Below are 24,634 nucleotides of genomic sequence, written 5' to 3'. Positions count from 1 at the left end.
CTCCCAGGTGCAGACACTTCAATCTTTATAATTACAGTACATGGTCATCCATAAATGTAGACAGTGACTTATTATCGCAGGCCTCATCAGCCCCGAGACAGAGTGGCTCTTGGGTAAGGGCTCTCACTGCGGACTCATCGTGCTTTATCAATGCACAGCACTTCACCGCTTCTACAGCAACGTACAGCCCTTCAGCTCGGCGGTCAGAGAGGCTGTCTGTGAGACATGTGCTGCTTTAGGCTGTGAGGCAGAGATGAGCGTAGTTTGACTCAGTCGTGCGGCTTCACAGAATGAGACACACCTTAAAACGAATCATGATACAGATAAAAATATCAGTTCTGCATTCGCAGTGTCGTTTCTCAAAAAAGATTCAAAGGTCCTGAGAGAGGAGAGCGTGCATATGGAAAACACATGGCCAGTTCAGGCTCTGCCTTTGGACGACAGTGGCGTCTTAGCGTGGCACAGAGAGGAGAATGGAACAGTGCTCGGTTTCAACATCCCCCTTCATAAATCTAGATTTAAAGAAGTGGTGGTTTTGACGTGACCGTTTCATCTCGTCTGTCTGAAGTGTTACTCACTCGCATGTCTCCAGGCCCTGAGGCTGCCTGATGAGTGAGTACGAGTGTGTACTGCTGTGTGTGTGCAGCATGGATGTGAAGGCTTTGATCAAAGAGACAGACAGACTGGAAGGGAGAACAGAGAGCTGGAGACCTATATTTTTTATTAATGGATACTGATCTAAGTCACATTGTGCAAGTCCACACAACATGTGCTTTAAGATATTTCAACACATTTTAGGTTCACTGATTAGAGTGTCTGCTTTCTTCTGCTTTCTTCTATGATAGCAATATATTAATTTTCCTGTTTAGACAAGAAAAGTCAGCACTTCTTTTATTAGCCAATTGAGCAGCAGTTTCTGTTTGCACATTAGCAATGAGAGCAATTCTGGGTAAACACTTCCACTTCTTAAAAGGCCTTAGAGATATTTTGACATACATAATAAACCGGTTGCCTCAGTCGGCACGTGAATGAGCTCAGCGCCTCCCGGAGTCTAAAGCTCAAGCTTGTGGTTATGAAATACGAGAAAGGCCATTTTTTCCACAGGATGGGCAATGGAGGACTTTCCTGGCTTGGCCCGCTCAAGCCTGAGGTCATCGCTCATAAAAAAACAAGCACTGCCAACATAAAATTAAAGCTGTGACTGAAGGTTCCACATACCTCCAACCCTGTAACAGTAAAAGTGACTCAGCTCTGACCAGATACAGGAGCTGACACACAACTCAGTAATTCAGTAACATGATCTTTCTTTTGAGGGGCTGTCAGAGGAAACTATGTCCAGCAGTGGTTATATGACAAATAATATTATGGTTCCTTCCCAAAAACTGTGGTTGAAGTCAAAGGCGAATCTGAGAAGGCTTGCTCTGGTGCAAATACAGCGGATATCTGCTGCCCCCAAGTGGCAGAAACACAGACAACACAGTAAACTGAACCACAAAGCTACTCTGTGACAGTAGCACTTAATAAAGATACACGACGGCTTTCATCTGTCACGCTTTACTTCTTTATTGCAGATAACGAATGATTAATTGGAGTAAAACGATTTTATTAATCCCAGCAGCATGGGCTAGATTTAAATAAAATACCACAAACTTCATCACCTGGTAATTCCAAATAAATTTATTTTTATTTTCATCCAATGTACAAAGCAAGCATGGAATCTCCTGGACACTGACGTGACTGAGCTGGAAACAGAGATCGACCATTGATTTCCACCAAAGAAAAAGAAAAGAGTACCTAGTGGGACGGAAATAAAACAAGACTCAATATATGAACGTAACCACTGGTGTCCTGTAAATTTAATCATTTAGTGTTGGACTGAGCAAAAGAAAAAGACTGAATTTATTTATGGTGCTGAAGCTGATGTGTCGTACCACAGGTCTACTCCAGAGCCTTGACGATGGCCTCGTTGGCCTCTATGCTGATCTGAACCGCTGCCCTCCCTGCCTCGTCAGATGCTCCAGCCAATTCAGACTGGGCCTTCTCCAGGTTGGCCTTGGCAGCCTAGAAATGGACAGAAAACAGAAGAGTATGAAAAGGTGAGACAGTACGGGGAAGCAGCTGAAAAAAAATTGAGATTTTGTTTTAAAGGAGTAGACATGTCATCATTTTGGGTCATATTGTGATAACATTACATTTTTCCCTCTGAACCTCATTTCTACTCAAGGTTCGAAGTGGAAGCCATGAGCGACATAATATTTGATGACATCTCTAAACTGGCCGATCACCCCATTAGTCATTTGTAGACTGTGAACAACCAAGCCAAGGGCCACTTTCGCACGGAAATTCTGAAATGGGTTTATGTCATTTGAGTCATGTTGGATGGGCTATGTACTTGATTTTTTCACTGCACTTGCCGGTAAACAGGGAACACATCAGGGTTAGGGTCGATATCGCCAAGTTTCCTCTCTGGCTCAGATAGAAAATTATAGTCCGAGCCGCATTTTTATCACTCGAACCCACACTGTCCAAGTAGTAACCAAATTGTCAACGGCGATGGATCGTCAAAAGCTCTGAAGCCAACCAAATGTACAAGTCAACAGTAAGGCTGCACAAGAATGACTGAAAAGTGCAGAGAAAGACGGGCAGAGAAAATCCCCTCTGCCTCTTTGCTGTGAAAGCTCAATTTGTCACAGTAGCGATTAGAAACGAGAAATGCCAAACATAGCTGGAAGTTAAAGGTCTCCCAGTAGGGATTTGACACATCTGCTATAACTCAACAGTGACTGACCTTTCTCTCCTTATTAACAGCGTGGGCCCATGTGCATTGTTACTGCAGAGTGGGAGATGACGAGAGGGGCGACAAAAGAAAAAAACTAATTTACCGCTATGAAGTCAACTTGACACTGACACTGGCCAAGGTCAAAGGGAGACACCTCCACAGTGAGAGCATAATAATGCAGCCTAGCATTAACAAGACTAACATTTAAACAAAGTCCAGACTGCAACTCTGATCAGGTGGCTAATTATCAGCTGGAAGCCGCTCATCAGCGCAGCAGATCAAAATGAGAGAGGAAGAAAATCTAGTGTGGGTTCAAAGAATGGTCTTTGCTGTCAAAGGCCGTGTCCCTGCTGGGAGACAAACCAGGGAGAACAGTCAGTGATTATGCACGCCTCCACAAATTGGATATGGACACCTGTCACACAATTCTCATTAAAACATAAAAGATCCATGAGGAGTTGACTCACACGCATTGGACTTACATTTTGCAGTTATAATTTGTAGGAGACAGAGTCATCCGTGCAAGACATTGAAGAGTTAAATTAAAACAAAGACTCCTCCAATGAGCAGGTTTTGGATTTCGGAAAACAAAGTGCTACAAGAACCTGAGCGTCTGTGACGTTGAGATACGCAATTCATACGAATTTCTTCGGATTTCCATTTCTATTATGCGTGAGACAAAAATGTGCTTTACATGAACTCTGAGGGACGAAGATACGGATGCTGACCTTTGGAACGGACGACGATATCAGCCTTGAAACACAAAACCCATCATTACAATAAAAGGAGAAATGAATATTCTCTCGCCCGCCTCCACAGTGAAGTCTAAACTGTGGAACTGCAGAGCTGTCAGGATTTCTAACGCTCAAGGACACCACAAGTACAAAGAGAAGGACTGCGTGGTAGTGGGATGAAAAACGTCAGGACAGATATGACAACCAGCTTCTGATCGAACAAAGAGCCATAATTTAAATTAAAAGGACCACAGGAAATAAATGGCTGTTGCAATGTAACAGGTATTTTGAATCTCCATTCTCAAGTTCAACAGTGTATTCACACAGGATAACTAGATGCCAGAAACGCTGACCTCTAGCATTTACATGCCTCGCTAAAATTAAGTACTATAATATCATTCAGAGCCATTACACATAATAAAAAGATAAATGCCAGTATACGCTAGCTAAATCATTAAAGCAAATACAGACTTAATTAATGCAATTACAGGATAACCTGTGGGACATTACACAAAACTGTTCCGCCTTTCTGAAACAATGTATCTATGGACTGTGTCAGGAAGGTCATGATGCATTTTGATCGGCAACATAATGTACCCCCAACTTTTCTAATTTCAAATTAAACATGAAGTCATCTAACAGTAGCAGAAGTTTTCTGTTGTGATTTACATGGTGCAGTTATATTGCAGTTCCTTTCAATACATGATTCAACTTCTAATCTTACACTCCCCTGTCTTTAAAAACGCTACGGAATATTTTTTATGGAATTTCAAGAATATTAAACAGCAATTTTCTCAGACACCTGAAAACCCGCTGTCTCTAAATGTTCTGCTCACTGACGCAGAATTGCAACTGCTTAACAAATAGTTTAACAAGCATTTGTATTATCACATGGTGTACCTTTTCATACAAGCCTATATACTTACTGCAACGTCGAACTGGTCCAAGGTAAACGCCTCCTCAGCTAACAGCTGCACTGAAGAATCAGCATTGACTGTTATTGATCCGCTGCTCACTGTGAAAACACAACAGAGTAACAAATCAAAACAAGTCATTTTTCAGTTTTACAATCAGTTGTTTGTGTGGAGAAGGAATCTCCATTATGTTAATGCATGGTGATCTGATATGTATATCATATATTTTTTTTATAATAGTTTATATTCAGACCCTTTCATTTTATTTCACATTTGACATGTTGAAGCCAGGGTCCGAAATTTGCACTTATCACTTTAGAAAATAAAATATGAGATTAGTCTCCAGTGATAGAATGACCAAATATTTCAACTGTACTGCGAACATTTATTACAACACTACAACATAATCAGTTAACAATGTTTCACAATTGCTCGATTGATTCTCGTTGCTCACCGTTGCTATAGCTCGACGTAAGAGATGTGACAATGTAATTTTTACATGTAAGAGACATAGACAGAGCGGAAACACGGATAAGGGGAAGAAGATAGATCTCAGGGATGAACAGATGAGGAGATGAAAGAGAGGAAAAGAGGAAAGATGGAGTGGAGAGGGCAGAAAGATCAGCTGCACCATGGTGCATTTCTCGACAGTTCAACAAGTGACTTGGCTCCTATGCTCTGTGCTGTGTGTGTCCACCTAACCTGATGTGGCTGTAAATCTATTCCTGCCACATGATTGGTTCGGCGTGGCGCTATTCTCATTATCATAGTTTGTTCGTGCCGTCTGTTAATACATGGATGGAATAAGCTCTATAATGTCATATCGACCATCGACAATTTTACCATGAGGCTGTGAATGAGTGAAAGTGTTCACAATCTAATGTGGCATCGGAATACATACTTAACAATTTTCCTTCAAAGGAAAACATTATCACAGCCGTGCAGAGATGTAGTTTTTCACTTTGTGACGCACAGTCTTACCAAAGTATTTGACAGTGGAGCCGTCGTCATTGTAGACTGTGACAACGCCGGGCCTGAGCACCTGCAGGGTGGGGACGTGGGCAGGGAGGATACCGAATGCACCGGTGAGTGTGGGCACATCCACCTGTTTCACACTGGCCCCGCTGAAAAATACCTGGAGACAGAAGTGGAGACAGGATGGAGAGATGCAGTTACTGATTGATAAACAGTCATGAAAGAATTGAACTTCAAAGCAGTGACTGGTCAGAGATGCAGCTGCAAGACTGGTGCGATAGGATAAGGACATAGTTTGTCTGACAAGGTCAGATCTGATTGTCCAATGGTTTGAAGGATTACACAAAACTACTGCACCGATGGGGGGGGCGGGTCAGTAAAGAACCCATTCATTTTGATCTGGATCAGATAGTCCAGATCAAAATGGTCCTTTTACTGTTTTCACTTTCTTCAACATTGTCAGAGAAAGCGTTTGTCGAAATGTTTTTATAATTCTTGCAAAAATAATTCATGGATCTTGCTGAAAGAAATCAGACACTTAATTATAGTTCTGAATGTGTGCAAGTTGGTGCAGACCCAAATCAAAATCTGGAGAATATAAATATGATATCATAAAGGGAATATTGTGCAATGGCAGAAGAAGGCACACTACTTAGTGATGTTCTATTTTCAATAAGAGTCCCACAAAGAACTGGATGTGCTAACACAGTAAGAGGGGACCGTCTCACTGTGACATGGAGCTCAAGGTTAGAGAGCACGGCTGTTAACACGGTTACTCCGGCACTGATCCACAATGTCACACACTTACAAACACTGCTGTGTAGGCGTGTACTTTAAAGTTTGTTAAGATCACAACAGAGCAGCGATTTTAGGTCACATCTTCGGGAAGTGCACACTGACACACCGCTGGGCAAAGACATTGAATGACAGCTAGCTTCGCTATCGCTAGCCAGCTAAGCTAAGCCCCTGTTCACGCAATGCAAACTCCGCCTGCATCAAAACTGCATGTGTGCGCCAGCTGCTGTTAGAATACGTGCAAGACTCGTACACGAGCACGGAGGTGATGGTTGTCTCATGTCAAATGTGACGGTGCATTTTGGAGGACAATACAAGTGAGTTAGCCGGCTAGCTGCCTGGGCCCGAGGAGCCTCGCCGTTAACGTTAGCTAAGCTACCTGTGTCGGGGAGGCGAAAGTGAAGGACATCTGCGGGGCACCGGAGGTCGCCTCTGCGTAGGACCGGGCCTGCCTGAGCACCGGGAGAGCCCGGCGGAGAAACCTCGCTGCCATCATGTCGGAGAGCCGCTTCTTGTTCAAGTACGAGTGAATGACAGAGATCCCGGAGCTCCGGCGTGAAGACGGTCAGTGTGCGCAGGGTAGGACAAGGACGTTGGTACCCTACCCATAAGCCTTTGCGCTGTTGCAAAGGATGCAGGGTAGTGTAGTCGTTTGAGCCCGAGAGACAGACAGCCAATCAGAAGCCAGCAAAGAGCTCAGCCCAATGCTCACTTATGTTCATCAAAGTAACCGGACTATGAAAACATAAACTTGCGTAAATAATCTGTGCACTCTAATTAGGGCCCGAGCACTGAGAGTCGCTGATAGACAGTGAGGCTGTTAGGCCAATTGACAATGTATTATTATTATTCAGGCAAATGAATTGGCTTTTGAGGGCTTAACATACTCAATTTTTTAATTAAATTGTTTATGTTATTGACCTCCTACGCTGAATTGGACTGCGAATCCCCTGCGCAGAAGCGGACTGAAAATACAATACAATACTATAACTAGTATTGTGTTGCTTGAGCAATAATAATAAAAACAGATCTTTGAGCAAGACATTGAATCTAAGAAATTATTTTAATATTTAGTAGCTGAGACTGTTTCAATTGAGTCTCTAATAGTACATGAGGAGCCTTCAACGTTAGAAGCCATTGTGCATGCACTGCCACTAGATGGCGCCCATAGCGTGTGTTATATGTTCCCACACTGGCCAAGGACCCATCAGACTGGTCTGGGACCAAGTTCTCCAGACACGTTTATCAGACCTTCACACAGCCATATCACACAAACCAACAAAAGAAAGGGTCGAAGCCTCTTCCTGTCTCTGCTCCACTTGGCACCGACACCGTCTCTGCGTCCAGCTGTGTCTCCACATCTGGATCGTGTTTGCAGAGAAACCCCTCAGCCACTCGGCCCTTCCTCGATCTGCGCGTCACGTTCTGCGCCTCTGTGACTCGGGGTGGTGGGCGTGTCCTAAGCGGTGGGGTTTCATTCATAAATACTCTTAGCCTTTGAAATCCACATTAAAGTGCTCGGAGACGAGTTTCACGCTGTTGGCTCCGGGCCCCGCCGCCGCTGCGCATGGACCAGACTGGTTGAAGTAGGTGAGTGTGGCTCCTTCCTTCGCTCCGTGATGCTCCGTGATGGTGTGTGTTTGTGCAACCAGTTGAAACCGTGAGCTATACCCTGCTTCCTCTGTGTGTGAGTGTGTGTGCGTGTGTGTGTGTGTGTGTGTGAGCGGACTGATGGAGATCAGGAGCTCTAGTGAAATATCACGATGGTGCTTTTATTATCCTCTATTTTCCTGGATGAAACCTGCAGCTCGCACATTTAGGGTTTTACTTTATTCCGTCGGATACCTCGATGCGATCTCACAAAGATCGCATCAGAGAATCCCCTATAAGGAAACAACTGCGAGTGGCAGAGCCGATGCTCTTTATTTTCTTCCAGAGAAGAGGAAAAACTATCTTGCGGCACCGAGCAATACGGACATAGATGCTTCCTTTCTCCTGTGCAGCCATTTTCTCATAAAAAAAACAACTCATTAAGAGGTCTGTAATCAAACCTTAGAACATGTGTTCTATTGTAAGGAGGTGCTGGGGAAACCAGTGCATGGGACTGAGTGTAAAAAAAAAAGAAGGCTGCAGGAATCGACAGTGATACACCATGATCATGAGTGAGGCAGCTGGTCTATAACGATCTCTTTCCATTGAGCAGGACGGGATATGGTATTACTGGGACTCCCATGTCTCACCATCTGTTCAGCCAGGTCATCAATACAGCAATCTACAGGGGTTGTGTCAGGATAAATAGACGTTTATGGCTGGTTTTCATACATTACCCGCTAATATGTTTATATGCTTTATCAAGATATCTGTGATATGAGGCAACCTGTCATTACAAGCAGATATACAATATAATATGATATATCATATAAGATGATGTATACAATGAGGCATGTTTACCTCATTATTAGCCTATTGATGTAAGCATTTAATAAAGAATATGTGATGAAGCTGTGTTGAGGAATATTGCAGCTTTCCATCATCAGCACTGCAAATGGAGAGCCTGTCTTTGATGTGTTGAATGCAGAAAGCACTTATGCGATATAAAAAAAAACGTATCCACTCAAACAACTGAATAATTAAACAAATCATTGCTATTGTTATGTGTGTGTGTTTGTTATCAGCCATGCAGCACTGCCATCCTGTTGCTCCAGGGCCAGCTGGCCAGCCCTGACGAGGGGGGGAACACTTGAGGGGGCTGGCTGGGCTGAGGTGCTGAGGATGCAGCAAGGGAGCTGAGGAGGAGACTCCGGAGCCACAGCCTGATACACACTCACATCCAGAACTGCTGCTACTGCGTGCTGAACCTCCATCAGGGTAAGAGCTGTAAACTCGGCTGTTAGGAAAGCAGGATGTGGTGTAGGGGGGGAAGTGTTCTGGTCACAGCCTGACAGTTTGCATGCTCGGACGGTGAATGCAGGGAGGGGGGGATTTTTGGCAGAGTCGGCCGCGGAGAGCTCAGCGATAGCTCACAGGTTGTGGTGCAGAAGTTGAGAGGTGCTGCAGTGACTGGCAGGCGAGCAAGCAGGGTGCTGCTGGCATGTCGCGTCTCTCCTGCTGAGCGAGTAGATCCAACCGGGGTCCGTGTGCATGTCTGGGTGTGTGGATGTAAGTTGTGTGTGTGGGAGAGTGTGTGAGAGTGAGAGAGAGTGAGTTGTGTGTGTGTGCGAGTGAGTAGGCGTTTGGTGCAGCAGCAGCAGCAGCAGAGTTATTGCCTATGATCTGTAGGAATGAAAGCATCATACAGCCATTGTATTGAAAGCTACTGGAGCCACAGTTAATGAGAGCTGGTGTGTCTCTCTATTTCTGTTTGTGTGTGAGTGTGTGTGTGTGTGTGTGTGTGTGTGTGTGTGTGTGTGTGTGTGTGTGTTTTGGAGTAGGATAGAGAGTCTGTGTGCTGATAAGGAATAATGGGTGATAATTTACAGGTACGATGATGACATTTGCATCCTTTGTGGGGTTCAGCACATGCGCACAAACACACACTGTACACATACAGCGCTCCACATGCACACGATTCCTCTGCTGCAATGTACAGTTTCTATCTCATTACACAAATGTTAATTTCGTGTTAGCAGACATCCTTCTTAAAATAATCATTGTACGTGTTCGGCAAAGCTTTGTTTCACCTTTATTTGCAGAGAATGTCTGGATAAACTGCAGCATCTTTGGTGGCGGATTCTGTGATTTGATGAACAGCTCCAGTAACAGTCATTTCCTCTGTGTGTGTTTCTGTGTGTGTGTGTGTGTGTGTGCATGTGTTATCTCTCAGGGGGACTCTCTAGTTGGCCTGGACCATGAGCAATGAGTCTACCGTCTGGAACATCCTACCAGAAAACTCCACAGTAAGTCTGCCTGCCTGTCACCACAGGGTTGTTCTCCAACTTCCTGTGTGTGTGCCTCGCTCATCACCAGAACCATACTTTGCCATATTCTGTTTTCTGACCAATTGACTGGCTAATAGAGAACATCCTGACCTGGACCTGGAATAATCAAATCTCTGATCTAATCTCAGCTTTAATTTCCCCTCGAAGAGAAATTACATTGTGACGTCAGAGTCCGGCGCTCATTAACACTTGCTTGTGCGTTCTCCCTAAGAGAGGTCAGCGTTACTCTCCACCTGCAAGATCCTCACTCTGATCTCCAGAGTCTCTTATCTTTACATAACTGTCTCTATTCTCCCAACCCATGTTGCTGTTCATCCTTTTATTCACTCAGTTTAAAGCCCAGTGTTCTGTTACCTATACTGGCACAAATAAATCAATTTAGTGGAGGTAATACTAGGAACAAAACCATATATCTGGTGTGGGAGTAGATCACAATCATGCAGCAAAATACATAATGATAACTTTTAGCTTTTTTCAGATGGTCAACATGTACTTTTGAAATGTTTTTATTTTGAAATGAAGACAGATTTTAAGATGCTTTTCAAGTCAAAAAGTATTATTTCATTATAAAGCTGGGTACGGTTGACTGTAGCAGTGGGAAAAAGTACTATAGAGACCCTACCAGAAGACTACTTTACTATTACTATTACTATTACTATTTTATTGACACTATTTTGTTGTTAGAATGGTTTTTGAATTCTGAATGAATTAATTTGTTCATTTAGTCATTTGTTTCAAGGTATAATTTTAGATTCAAAATGATAACAATGTAGTAATAAATCTATAATAATACATACACTTTCAGAAAGGCACATTTCTCCATCATAGCTAAGAAACTATCTGATGAAATTGATCCAAATCCTGAATTTATACATTTAACCCAATATGATATTGGTTGTTGCTTGGGCCATGCTGCACACCTTGAATAAATCGAATGTAAATCTGTGTAGCTGTTTTGGAGATATCCTGCTTATAGTCAAACTAACAGCAATGATAACATTACCTCTTTGTACGTATCTTTGGCGGCTATAAATCGGTCAGTAAGCAAATTACATAGGTGTGCATGGTTTTAACTTTCCACCATCTTTTATTGGAAGCCCATATGGACTTTTCATTTAGGAGTATTTCTTATGAAGGGGGGGAGATTTTTAGCTGTCTTATGAGTTTTTTTTTTATTATGTATGTGACACTGTAGCAGGATAAGCTGCTGTACAGCCTCCACCGGTGCTGGTTGGGTGGTTAATTTACTCAGCTTCTCTCCTCCCTGAGAGAGCACTGCCATAGCTTAAGGTGCACTGCAGACAGGTTAACAGCTCTGGCAATTATTGATTAATTGCACTGTTGCATTTATAGATCCACTATAGGCCGGCCGAACAACTTTGGAAGTAAAACAGCTGCAAACCTAGACCACTGTATTACAAGGTGAAATTGAATTAATGGCTTTTATGGTCTGTCCCTGTATGTTGATATCGTTTTTTTATGAACTTCTTTTTTTGCTGAAGTAAAATAAGAATTCCCCTATTTCACATCTGATCTGTATATAAGGAATAAGAGAGGGTGCCACAAGTGAGTGGTTCCATAGCTTTAATGTTGATTTGGGACGATATTTCTGCTGCACCCTCACTCTTAAGCCACTGTACAGACTGTCCAAAGACTGTCTTATCTTTCTTTCCGACTGAGGTCGATTTTATTTTGCCAACTTTTTTTCTCAGGGGATCCCATTCAAGGCCAAGGAGCAGCAGGATGGCTACGTGCTCATCCTGGTGATCCTTTTCATCTTGCTGGTAGGAACGTTGGTCTTCATCGCGGTCCTCCTCATCACCTGCCGCCGATGCTATCATGGACGGCAATGCTGTGACAGGTGCGACGCAAAAAACGTTTGGTTGTACATCAAGCACTTTAACCTGACATTCTCGTGCAGAGCGACTTGTAAAGACTCCAGTAGTACATAGACTCCACAGCACTGAAAGGAACCAACAGTTAGGAGTTATGTAGGGGATGGACAGTTGAGCCCTGTCAGAAATAATAACTTGGATGTTTTTTTTAAATATGCCAACATGTTCATTCATCTCTAATGAGGATATTGAATGTGGGGAAGTTATATTTGGTTTAATGAGGTTGTTTAATCTGAAGCTACAAGGTGCACACACACACACACTAACACACACACACACACTAACACACACACAAACATGGTCAATTTTACAGAGACTAATCTGCAACTTCTATTTAAACAGACCAGTACTGATATTGATTGTGGAAAGTTACACAATAGATAATTCTCACTGCACTTTCCAACGAAGATAACTACTTTCTGTTTACTCCACCTAAGTGACTCCCAATGCCGTCTTTGTTAAGATTCCACTGTCACACAATGCATTGATGCATTAAACAAATGAAAGACTGAAAGCTGTATCACAACAGTTATGTAACCGGCCTGATGTAGGCTAGGCATGTCAGTGCAGCAGCACATTGCATTCACTCATTAAAATGATGTGCTGTTTGAATGTCAGCACCCCCTGTGGGGCTCCTAAAACACCTTGGTGGAAGCACATTCAATATTCATGCTTATTTATTTGTGATTCATCATGTGTTCAATCAGCAGTAACATGGCACCCTTGAGTTGCTTTGTCCCTCTCCACGGCAGCGGTGCATCAGCACATACACTTAAACGTACGAGAGCTCACTGGACAGATACAGATAAACAGACAGGCTGAATAAAGGGCGAGGGAGAACAGAGGGAGAATCAGCAGACTGGTACAAATGATGAGTGTAATGAGATTTCATAGCAGCCATCAGCACTGATTATTCTCACGTCTCAACCCAGTGCATGGCAAAAAGGCACACACACACACACACACACACACACACACACACACACACACACTCATGCTCAAACTCACATATAAGGTAGGGAAAAGCAGGAGCCACAGAGGAAATGAAAGACAGAGGAACCGAATATCAGGGTGGACGCAGAAATCCTTCAGGTCATTTCACACCGTTTCACAAACACACACTCACACACACACACACACACACACACACACACACTGGCACACACATAAAACTCTCATATCTCTGCCCAAAGAAATCAGAGGGAGAAAGATAGCTGGGAAGAGGTTTTGATTTTCATTTTTATGCCTCATCAAGTAAAAGCTGGACAAGGGATATAAGAGGCACTTTTGAGAATAATCCATCCCCTAAACGATATGACCTTTACTATGAATTTTCTATGTACCCTTAAAAATGAGTGTTGACATGTGACCAAATATATCACCAGCTTTATCATTTTGAGAGGCCTCTCGGCCTTAAGTTTATACAGTTACTTGCAATGATTTGGGCCATTGCTGATTATACAGCCTCAGTGAACATTCAGTTCTATCATCTTGTCTTTTTACGGCTTGATTCTACCACTGTATGTGTATGTGAACTCCGGCCAAACACAGAGATCAAACAGTAGTGCTGCCGATCACTGCGGCCGCCCGTGTTGCTGCCCACATCAGCTGGATCCGATAGATAAAAGACAGACTTCGGGTGTAATCATGTCACCGCATTGATCTGAATGTTTCTTCCTGCCCCAGGGCCAGCGATGACCCTGAAAAAACCAACACCACCTACATGGAGGAGTCTCTGCCCACCCATGGTAAGAGAAAAAACGCACTCAGGAGAAAAAGAGATGTAGGGATAGAGGAAACAGATAAAGAGACGAGGGAGGAGTAATGGAGACAGCAAGGCTGGGAGATGGAGGGATTGAATTGATGGGAGCGGGCATATTTTTATAGCGTCAGCACAAATGTGTTAATGTCCATTAAAATATTTTGATCTCTTTAAGTAGCCGTGCTGTTCCTGGAACACATTTGGACATTTTGGGACCAGTGAGTGGATGGGCTGAGTGAAAATGATCTATTAAAAGGCTGCATCAGTTTGGCATCCAACTGCCTTTGGAAGGCTTTTTTGTTTTTTAGTTTTAGAGTCAGCAGTTTCTCATATTAACACAATCCTCCCTCAAAAAGGTGTCTGAACATCTGATGTTTGACCCCAGACTCTATACAGTACAACAATTACAACATTTATTTAATAATTGTAGCATCAACCTAGGTCAAAGATGGGACCTGCCCGACCATTCATCCATAATGTGAGTCAGTGTTTATTTTCAAATAAATGCTAATCGATTAGCGTATATATATTTCCACTATCTTTGGCCAACACACTACTGGGTATCTTATATTTTAGGGGAAGTGGTTCAGGACCTGCTCTTTTGATGGCTGACTGTATTCTTCACCTTCAGATGGCTCAGGATTGTCCCTCAGCAAAACATTACTTGTATCAAGATTTTCTCACACAGTTACCCACCTGCACACATTGCTCTCAATGACATAAGCCAGGCTTTGGCCTCAGAGCATTTTAGAAACAGTAATTACATTTCGTTATGAGAGGAACACAAATGCACATTCTCCAAAAAGCAATCCATCCAATAATTACCAAAAAATGTTTGAAAGCCCACAAATGAAAACCTTGTGGCAGTAGAAAAAAGACTTGCGATCATGATCCTTAAGGATTCATCCTCTGGAAACTATGTGCTGAACCATTTCGTAGATGTTGTCATGTTTCACGTTAACCCTTGATAAGTGAAACATTTGACCTACTGGTTAATATGTAAGGAAAAGTCTGTAGGATTCATTCATGGAGACCAATGTTGTTGAGACATTTCTTATACATTTTTATTTTGATATTTCAAGAGCCACAGAGAAAGCTAAACAAAAATATCTGAATGCATTGACGTACCTAAAATAACCTCTTACCAGTGAACCAGGAATAAACTCAAAGCGCACTTTAATCTTTTTTTGTCATCACCCCTTGCTCTTCCTTCATCCATCTATCTACTTAAATGTCCATGTCTTCTGTTTTTTTTTTCCCCTCTTGTTTGTCTGGATAGAAATCACCATCAGGGTGGATGAGTCGGACTGCCTGTCAATGGTCAGCTCTCCGGATCAAGAGACAGAGCGCTTCCTCTCCACATGCACCACAGGCCGCCGTGTCTCCTTCAATGAGGCAGCACTTTTCGATCACACCAAGAAGACCCAGGAGAAGGGACGCAGGTCAGAAAGACCGTACACTGCTTTCTGTGATTAAAGGATTGACATATTTGACGGTGTCTATATCTCTTATAGGTTTGTTCAGGGTTAAGAATTAATTCGGAATGCATAATGCATAACATGGACACAAAGAGCTCTCGCAATCTCTCATTATTTCAGTGACCTAATTTTCTGTTAAGGCCCTGATCCTGAAAATTCTAGTGAAAAAAATCATTTCATATTACTGAAAGCAGGTACCTGGGTAGCTGTGATGAGTTTGGAGTAGGATTTTTCCGCTTGGCAGTTTGTCCCTTCCTTGTGCCTGGACAAGCTATCAACCTGTGTAATGTGTCCTTTTGTGCAGATTTGAATTGGGATTTTTGTTTTGCAACCCAGGTACACTCTGACCGAGGGCGACTTTCACCACCTGAAGAACGCTAGACTGACACACCTCCACATCCCACCCCCAGCCCTCAAGATAGTCACCATCCACGAGTGCGATTCGGCCGAGAACACCATCATCATGAAGATGCGCCCTGTCGCTAAGTCAGCACTTTCCATCTTCCAGGTGACAGTCTGGACCTGCTTTTAGACCTGATATGGAACTAGTCTTGATTTGGGAGCAATTAGATTATCAATCACTCAGGCCAAAGCGAGAAAATGTATCAGGCGAATGTACCCAAAGAACAATCTGGGAGTTCCGACTGCCCAATTCAACAATGAACATTGATTTCCCCTTTGGGCGAGGCTGTCCAACCCCTTATAATGGGCTATTACAGAAACAACTTTAGAAGTGTAACATAATAGTTGTATTATGGCAGACTAGGGCTTTTCAGAAAAACGTGCATGCTCCAACACATGATTCAAAAGGGGTAAAAGGGTGTTCTTTCCTACAGCCAATGCTGTGCCCCCTTCCACAAACAGCGCTGACCAGCCTGAGTGTCAATCCCAGCTGTGCCCTCCCTGGAGATGCTCTCAACTCTGTGGTGGACACCAGCTTCAGCGTGAACACTGTTGCACTCAGCGTTAAAGACAATCGCTCCAGCTCTGTAAGTTACCACCAGTTACTGTCAAACACACAATATTTTATACGGCATCAATCATCACAATGGTGAAGACATTTTGCAGTGATTTTCTTGCTGAAAACAGAGAAAACATGAGTGCAAATTCTTAGTAGTGAGTGTACATACAAATCACCTCTAAGAGCTCCATATTGAACTACATACCACTGCACATCTAGTATCTAGGTCAACGTGAAGTTCCTGGAGTTAATCATTTGTGATAAGATTTCTTAAGTCAGTAAACCAACCAGTCCTCCAGTGAGTCATCCACACGGACATTAGAGGGTCATGGAGCCTGAGGGAGGACGTACGCAAGCGATGGCTAAACAAGGAAGCCTGTGTGGAACATCACTGTCGGTGTAGATTATACACACACGGCTAATTTTGGCTGTTTTTTTCCTCACCGTGTTTCTGTCTATGCTCAGATTGAGATGATGGGACCTGGACCGCGGGGCAGAGGCAGCAGTGTCAGCATTGGAGAAGGGGCCACCGTGGGAAGCGATGCCCATCCTGCTGGTGGCGGTGGTGGTAGTACTGGAAGCCAGGGGCCCGTGCTGCAATTCTTCACCAAACTGCGGCGTCATGCTAGTTTAGAGGGGGCCAGTCCATACTTCAAGATCAAGAAATGGAAGCTGGACAGCAGCCAGAGGGCCTCGAGTCTGGACACTAGAGGTAATGGATCCTTGATGGTGTTTATTTCTGTTGTATTATATTTAGAACCAATCTGGTGCCAACGCGGCGAAAAACTTTTGTAATTATTTGTGGTTGTTTGTCATAATCATTCTTAACTTGATTTTTTTCCTAAATGTTTGCATTGTTAGTATTTTGGGCACTTTTCTGTCCTGGTAAATAGACAATGAGCAGGGGGCTTCAGCAACCACCTGTGAGATGCCTCCTGGCTGCAAAGACTCTTATATACACACAGATACACACGCGCACACAAGACAGATGGCTCAGTGACGTAAAGATTGGTCTTTCCAAGTCAGTCTGAGCCCCTAAGTGAATCCTCCCCTACATCCTATATACACACACACTTCTCCCTACTTATCCCTAAGCTCAAGTTTTCTATTATTCCATCGGAAGAAGAAAAAGATCACTAAATCCCCCCGCAGAGACCTCACCAGTTGATGGAAAGCTTTTCCCCGAATTAAGTGTCACTTCACTCCTGCCTGCTGTAACTCAACCTGCAGAACTCACAGTCTTCTCTCTCCACATGTTTGTTATGAGCCAGGCTCGCCAAAGAGGCGACAGTTCCAGCGCCAGCGGGCCGCCAGTGAGAGCATGGACCAGGACGACAACAACGCGCACCACATAGACCTCATCCAGTACATCGCCCGCACCCAGGACGTCCCGTACGGCCGCACCCAGCCCACCACACGCCTCCTCTCGCCTCCCTCTACACCACCCCCCTCCCTCGGCAGGTATCTTTAATTCCCTTGCCATTCATCCTGTCCACTGCTTTGCACTCATTTCTTTTTCAGCAGCTAGAAAATGTAATGTAAAGGCAGACAAGGGGACTTTGATTCTCGACCACTCTGCCTTAACATGAAAGCGTACTTTTATAACCTTTTTAAACTGCATTGCAAAAAAATCTGGGTGATCTGGTCAGAGATATAAAAATGATCTCTATAGTATAAATCACTGGAAAACCTGGTAAGAAAAAGTAACTCTCAAAGTTTAATGACATTAAATTACATTTAACCAGTCCATGCTGACTAGCTGAGAATACTATTTAACCACAGTTTTATTTATATGTAATAAGATTCCCCTAAGAAAAAGTTCTGTAAAACCCAATTTCATGATTCGAGCCAGATGTTGGGGATTTCCAGAGAACACTTTTTTCTGTGGAGGGTGGAGTTGAAAATTGGATCACAGGGCATAAATCTGGCATATCTGGCATCCATCGCTGACATGGTCTGGATAATATCATGATATTATGAGGGCTATGTCACTGCAATTTGGTTATATTAATTTTGCAATTTCAAATACAGATTTAGCAGAATATTAGGTTATGCCACATAAATAACCTCCCATGTATAAGCTCTTATATAACTAGTTTGTTTCTCTAGATGCCAAGTGAAATAGCATCAGTATTTCCTGTGCATGTTTGCAAATGTTTAGTGTAAAATAAAAGGAATTTCTGGTATGCTGCGGTGAGCGAAGACATTTCAGGAGGTTTCTTGCCGCTGATATCTCTCCAGTGATGATGCAGTCTAAATTCTTTAAATTTGCTTGCCCAAGTTAAAGTGAAGAATTTCAAACACACTTGGTGTCATTATTCAGCTTCGTTCAGTTTAAGGACATGCAACAGCACCCATTGCCTGTCATGAAAATCATTCTGTGCACTGTGAACACAGCCATCTCTCAGATGAAAGTGTAAAGGTAATATGCACTGACACTGACACTTGTTTGCATATCTGCACCCCCTCCCCTCATTCTCTCTCATCCCTGTGTTTACATTACAGGGTAGAGGTAGAGGTGATGGTGGAGCCCCGCTGCAGACAAGGAGGACCAGGGGTGATTGGCCTATCCCCTGATCCACAAGACGAAGCCCTGCACCTGGCAAAAAGGGAAGGTGCAGACCCCTTGGAGCCCCAAGGTCCCCCGGACCCCCAGTCACTTTACAGAGACATTTGGACCCTTCGTGCAACACTGGAACAGTATGCCGCCTCTGATCAGAGCAGCAACAATGACAGGAACTCTGTCTGCAGCGATGTGGAAAGTGTGTGTTCGCTGGGTGGACGAACAGAGACAGAGAGAGGAGGGCTCCCCAGCTACACATCCCAAGATTTAGGGGATGAGGCAGAAGGTGGGGAGGATGACAAAGGCTTTTTGATGTACGTGGATGAGAGGTTGGGTACAAAGGAGGGTAAAAAAAGGAAAAGCACACAATCAGAGCGAGGGGCCAGTGATGGAGAAACAGGGACTCGTAAACTGCTGCAGATGGATAGTGGCTATGCATCGATAGATGCTCCATCCCGAGGTCCAGAAGACCTGCGGCTGTTTGGGAGCAGCAGCATCAGCAGCAGCCCGAAGGACAGGACAGCCCATGAGAAAAGGCACCATTTTACCAGTGCAGGGAGAAGTGGAACTATAGGTGACAGCTTTGAGTCTCATCTCTTTGAGGAGGAGCCAGAAGATGAGTCGTTGTTGGGAGCCAGTGGTGGAGTTTCCATAGAAACGGGTCCCGGTTCAGTGAGCTGGTTTCCATATGGTCAGATGCTCACACCACGAGAGGCTGCGCAACTTTCACCACAACCACCAGCCCTGCACCGACGAGACTACAGCATCGATGAGAAGACGGATGCACTCTTCCATGAGTTTCTCCGCCACGACCCTCAGTTTGATCAGCTGGAATCACCAATTAGGAAACACAGGTCCAGAATCCACCTCAGAAAGCAGTGGCAGCGGCACAAGCAGTGGAGCGACCCTGGTGTCAGACACTTCCAGTCATCCTTTGAGCGACAGCGGACTCCCCTACGGAGGGGAGAAAGTGTAAACTACCCACTGGACACAAGCTACCACAGCACCCTGCCCCGCATCGTCAGTGCTCCTGACGAGGAGACCGGCGATGGGACGGGCAGCACTCCCGACACTCTGAAGGTAGAGCCTACGACTACTGAGGATGGGAGCAAAGGCGCCACTGTCAGAGACACTGAGGACCACGCCTCATCTTCTCCTCCACCTCCTCATTCCTCTGTCTTAGAGACAGATGAAGGACTGAGTGAGCACCTTGATCGTCAAGTGGACAGCAAACAGTCAGGAGTCCCACCCGAGCCTCCGAACGAGCGCTCACCCCCTCAGCTGCCTGACTCCTCATGCTACGGGCCGCAAACCATCACAGCAGAGCTCACAGACAAACTGACTGGTAACCTGGATGAGAGGCTGTACACGGGCCTTCGCAGCACCAGGGACACAGCCAATGAGTGTGTGATGGTGACAGCCACACACGCCTCTCCAGATCACAGCCCTGTGTAGCTCAGCTAGAGTCGTCCTCCTTGCTAGTTGTCCTCCTCCTGCTGATACACACGTTGTTTCTGTTTGTCTTTCCTCAGTTTAAATGTCTCTGTTAAGTTTGAATGGTGTCACCCGGAACCCAAAAAAAAACAATGGAAAATTTTCTTCAAATCAAATCTATAATCATCACCTATCCTCAGATAATGAGAGACACAGTTGATCGACTAGAAATTCCTCCAGCCTGTTCGCATCACAAAACTGTTCCGTGTTGGCATTTGACAGTTCATTGAAGAACAGTGTTACATATATATAACTAACATATCAGACATAATGGTTTAAGTAATAACTGTACGTTTGTTGTCTCTTCAGTCTCTTTTTTCACGTCTCTACTGCTGTTGTTCCTGCCTCTGCTCTCCAGTAACAATAAGTGAAGCTTAGGGCTGGTTTGGCCTCTGTACATGTTGATCCACTGTGAAACTAGGTGCTATTAGATGTAAAGAAAGCTTCAGATCTGGACACAAATCACACATAAATGGAAGATGAGTCGAGTTGTCACAATCAGATGATAACATATTAGTTATCTTATAATTTATCAAAGCTATAGGAGGCTGAATTCCCAGATATAGTGCAGGTGACTTATATCGAGCTGTTCAGACTGGTTATTTAGGTCAGTGGTTCCAAAGCCATGGGTCAGAATCTCCAAGGAGGTATCTAAAGGCCGACCAGATGATTCCAAAAATAAGACAGAAAATGGCCATTATTTTCAATCAACCTTAACTTCTGTTGATATCTACTGCTAAATCAGTAGTGATTGAATTCTACAACATTTTCATCCTGTGGCGAAGCAAATCCGCAGCGTGGCTGAATGTGAGATTTAACTTTGATAGAGTTTGACTGCACCATTTTCTGCATTCGCCTATATGTGACCGTGCTCTAAGACACCATATTTATTTTCACACACCAGGTGGAAAAGGCCCTCCCCTACCCTGCCTCTGATTGACAAGTAGGTTGGGTCGGTTTAGGCACGAAGATTGTTTAGGGTTACTGAAAGAGAATCAGGGTTAGGGTTTTGATTATCAATCAAAGGTAGGGTAGGGCCAGGCCTTTGGCCATCTCTGGTGGGAAGTTATAAGGCAAGTAAATGGGGTCACAAAGGGGCCACAAGCCAAAAGGTTAGGAACCACTGGTTTAGATTGATAGACAAGAATAATGGCCAGAGAGTTTTCTCCCAGTAATAATTATTTTGAAATGGAAGCTATCTTTTGATTCTCCTCACTTAGTGTGTGACCAGTCATGATGTTTGTTGTTTTTAACTGAAACTGCTTCTCAGCAGTGACAATGGTCTTGTTTGTTTTTTATTTGTTTTATGAGTTCACGAGTTGTACTATATTTTTGTACGTCTGCATTGCTTGAACAATAATGAAAACTAAGAGTGGGGCAGGGATGACAAATTTCTTTGAAACAGGAAGAAAAGGCACTAGTGCTCTTGTATGACGACTAATTATCATTAACAGATATGACAATAATCTATGAGTATTGTACTCTTACTCTTAAGAGTAGCTCTGAGCGTTACTAGAAACAAGAGCAAGCTCAGTCTACAGCCTTATGGTGGGCAGTTAAATCCAATCTATTAGACAGGATTGCTGCCCTCACAAACCTTTGGTGTTTATTGAATTTATAAGAAAGGCATGCTTTCTTGTGCATGTGGCTCCCAGAACAGGCCTTGTTTGTCCACATCTGACATTCTTGTCTTTTCCTTCACTTCTGTTCCTCTTCCATTCCTGAGAAAGTTGCGGGGGGGGGGGGAGATACTTCCTGCCAGCTTATAAAATCAAACTGAACAAAGACATTATTTGTAGTCAAATAATAATTTGTTCCCTCTTATCTTGCTTCCTTGTGTGATTTAAACAAACCAGTACTATTGCACTCAAATAAAACCACATCAGCAGATTGATGTTCAGTGGGGGGAAGAACATCCGCAACAGCAGTAGCAATAGGTTGACTGTAACCCAGCTTTGGTCATGAAATCCTATTCTCAGAGGGGCTGTTGGGCTTTTCCCTCTCTCCCTTGTTCAGAGCAGGGAGCCACTGCAGAAGATGGTGTTGAATATTAATCATAACAGGAGAAGGGAAGCCCCCTTTCCAGCCTCACTTGATCTTGAGGCTGTTACCATGCAGCAAACTGAAAGGAGTAAATGCAAATGGAAGAGAAAAAATTATCCTCCTCTCTTTGTTACAGTGCCATGATGATGCCTCTCCAGCCTGTGCAGAATGCATCTTCCTCCGCTGTGTTGCAGGAGTCTCCTCTCGTGGCTAAGTGGACTCTAGGGCAGAAGCTGCTTTCCTCATTAGGAGAACAATAACTGAGATGAAAAGAGGTGAACACAAATAAGGCAGAAAGAGGATAGGGTTTTTTGCTCTGTCCACTCTTAACGTGGCCAGCTCAAACACAATTTTATTTTTTTGCATTTGCAATCCTTTTTATATTGGCACTTGTTAGCAGGAAAGAAATAAAATATCATTATCCCCGTCTCTGTTACGAAAGACCTCATGCTTCCTTGTTGATAATGATCACTCAGCGAAAAGTGACAGTTCTGGGAAAAGAGGAAGACAGCTGTGTTTCCGATAGATCATGAGTCAAAATGCGTCAGAGCTGAGTCAGTGGGATGTGACGACCGTACAGCAACCCCGACAATTCAAAGAAAATGGCCATAAAGGTTGATTATCCATACACGTGTACCAAGATTCGACTTTGATGTGTATAAAAGCACAGCGTCACAGGACCTATAGACTAAATCAATGTCCTTCATTAGACGTAGGCAGATACTGTGTAACTGGAGACACTGTGGTAAATGGTGATTGTATACTAACCAGTAGCCTGTCAAATGCTTTGATGCATAGCTGTGTGTAGGTCTGCATGAGAGTTGACATTTTAGTAAATGAGCGATTTTAGTAAAAATCTTTGTTAAAATTGTTTTTTGGGACTCACCATACAAAACAGTATGTCCACAGTTGATGGTCATTTGTTTTAAAGCAGAGTTGGAAACATTGGTATGACTTGAGGTTTTGTATTTTTTGGAGTCCACTTTGAAGAGTTATGCTAGTAAAGATTTTGTGAGATTTATCACTTTAAAGGTAGAAGTATTTCTGTATTCCTTGCTTGTTAGTTAAATGCTTCATTTCTCAAAGATAAAAAAAAGGGTGGGCTTTCTTAACCACTTCGCTTTTGTTGATCCAAATCTATTGAGCCTCGAGGGACCAAGTCATAAAAAGGTGTTCTTTTAGGGTTGTTTTTCAATCTGTGAATAAATTAATGAACTTAAACAAACATAATGATTCTGGCTTTTTCCGAGGGAATGGTTGTTCAAGGCGTGGGAAAAGGGCACAGGTAGGTTTCTCTCTTGTGAATCCAATTTCATTTTTCTTTATTGCTCGGTCTCATTTTGATTTCTTGCCTCTCCTTATCACATCCTCCAAATTAATTACCTAGAAAATCCAAATCCTGCTAAATGCTTGTGTCCTTTGCTACAGAAGACATAAATTGATGTCTCTTCGGTGATGAAGATGGTGCTCTTTGAAAAGTCAAGGGATTACTTAATTTAACACAAGCCATTCTGGGGTTGAACAGATATCTGCATCAAAGTTTAAAGCAATCCATCCAAAAGCAATTGAGATATTACATTAATAACGTCATATGTCATATCCTCGGGGTGCTAGAGATGAAGTAATAGGGAATCAGTCGATCTGATAGTTGTTAGGATATTTCAGACTGGACCAAAATGGTGAGACAACCACACACTGACTAAGTTTTTATGAATAGAAATATTCTGATATTAACCAGATTGAGAAAATAGACTGAATAAGACACTGCCCTGTAAACAGCATTTTCATACTCAGAATAAGCAATAATAGAATTAAGACATTGAGTATTCTGACCTTAATCACGCAATGTAGACATGTATATGTCTTAATCGCAATAATGTCCTAATGGAGTTTTCATAGCATTTTGTAACATCCACATTGCAGTTAACAACAATTTGACGTCATAATCAGTCAATGCTGTGTAATATCTACAGGAATATGAATGGAATAATCAGCAACACATGTAAACACCACTATCTTTTATTTAGAACAAGGGATTATGAATATTGCTATCTATCTAAACATAGTGTTGCCATACACAGAAAAAGTGCTCTCTGGGAAACCAACTCTGTTCTTTGTAAATTATCCTTCACATGTATTGAGCATTTCCCAAAAAGAAATGAATTTTGACATAAATTCTTTCACAAGATGTAATTCCTAATAAAGGGTGGGATGACTAATGCAAGCTGTGAATACATTTAAAACACAACCATATGGACGGGATATGGTGGAGAAAGGTTGATCCAGATTATGCAAAGCATTAC

At 43.2% G+C, this 24,634-nt stretch overlaps 2 protein-coding genes across 2 annotated transcripts; one reads left to right on the top strand and one right to left on the bottom strand.

The window, feature by feature from the left end:
• Positions 1–1,661: 1,661 nt before the first annotated feature.
• Positions 1,662–6,814, bottom strand: atp5f1d (ATP synthase F1 subunit delta). Its single transcript, XM_062395534.1, has 5 exons — positions 6,577–6,814; positions 5,409–5,562; positions 4,440–4,528; positions 1,932–2,061; positions 1,662–1,794 (listed from the first exon to the last, which is right to left on the bottom strand). Exons 1-4 carry the CDS (start codon positions 6,691–6,693, stop codon positions 1,939–1,941), a joined length of 483 nt encoding a protein of 160 aa, XP_062251518.1. The 5' UTR covers positions 6,694–6,814; the 3' UTR covers positions 1,662–1,794; positions 1,932–1,938.
• Positions 6,815–6,935: 121 nt separating this feature from the next.
• Positions 6,936–20,391, top strand: cbarpb (CACN subunit beta associated regulatory protein b). The gene is made up of 11 exons (XM_062395533.1): positions 6,936–7,787; positions 8,873–9,065; positions 10,021–10,093; positions 11,848–11,996; positions 13,717–13,778; positions 15,072–15,234; positions 15,607–15,778; positions 16,107–16,259; positions 16,697–16,943; positions 17,503–17,692; positions 18,737–20,391. Exons 3-11 carry the CDS (start codon positions 10,046–10,048, stop codon positions 20,247–20,249), a joined length of 2,697 nt encoding a protein of 898 aa, XP_062251517.1. The 5' UTR covers positions 6,936–7,787; positions 8,873–9,065; positions 10,021–10,045; the 3' UTR covers positions 20,250–20,391.
• The last annotated feature ends 4,243 nt before the right edge of the window (positions 20,392–24,634 follow it).

Source organism: Platichthys flesus, chromosome 9, assembly GCF_949316205.1.
Source record: "Platichthys flesus chromosome 9, fPlaFle2.1, whole genome shotgun sequence".
NCBI classification, from domain to species: domain Eukaryota; kingdom Metazoa; phylum Chordata; class Actinopteri; order Pleuronectiformes; family Pleuronectidae; genus Platichthys; species Platichthys flesus.
This window is presented reverse-complemented; position numbering and strand designations above follow the sequence as displayed.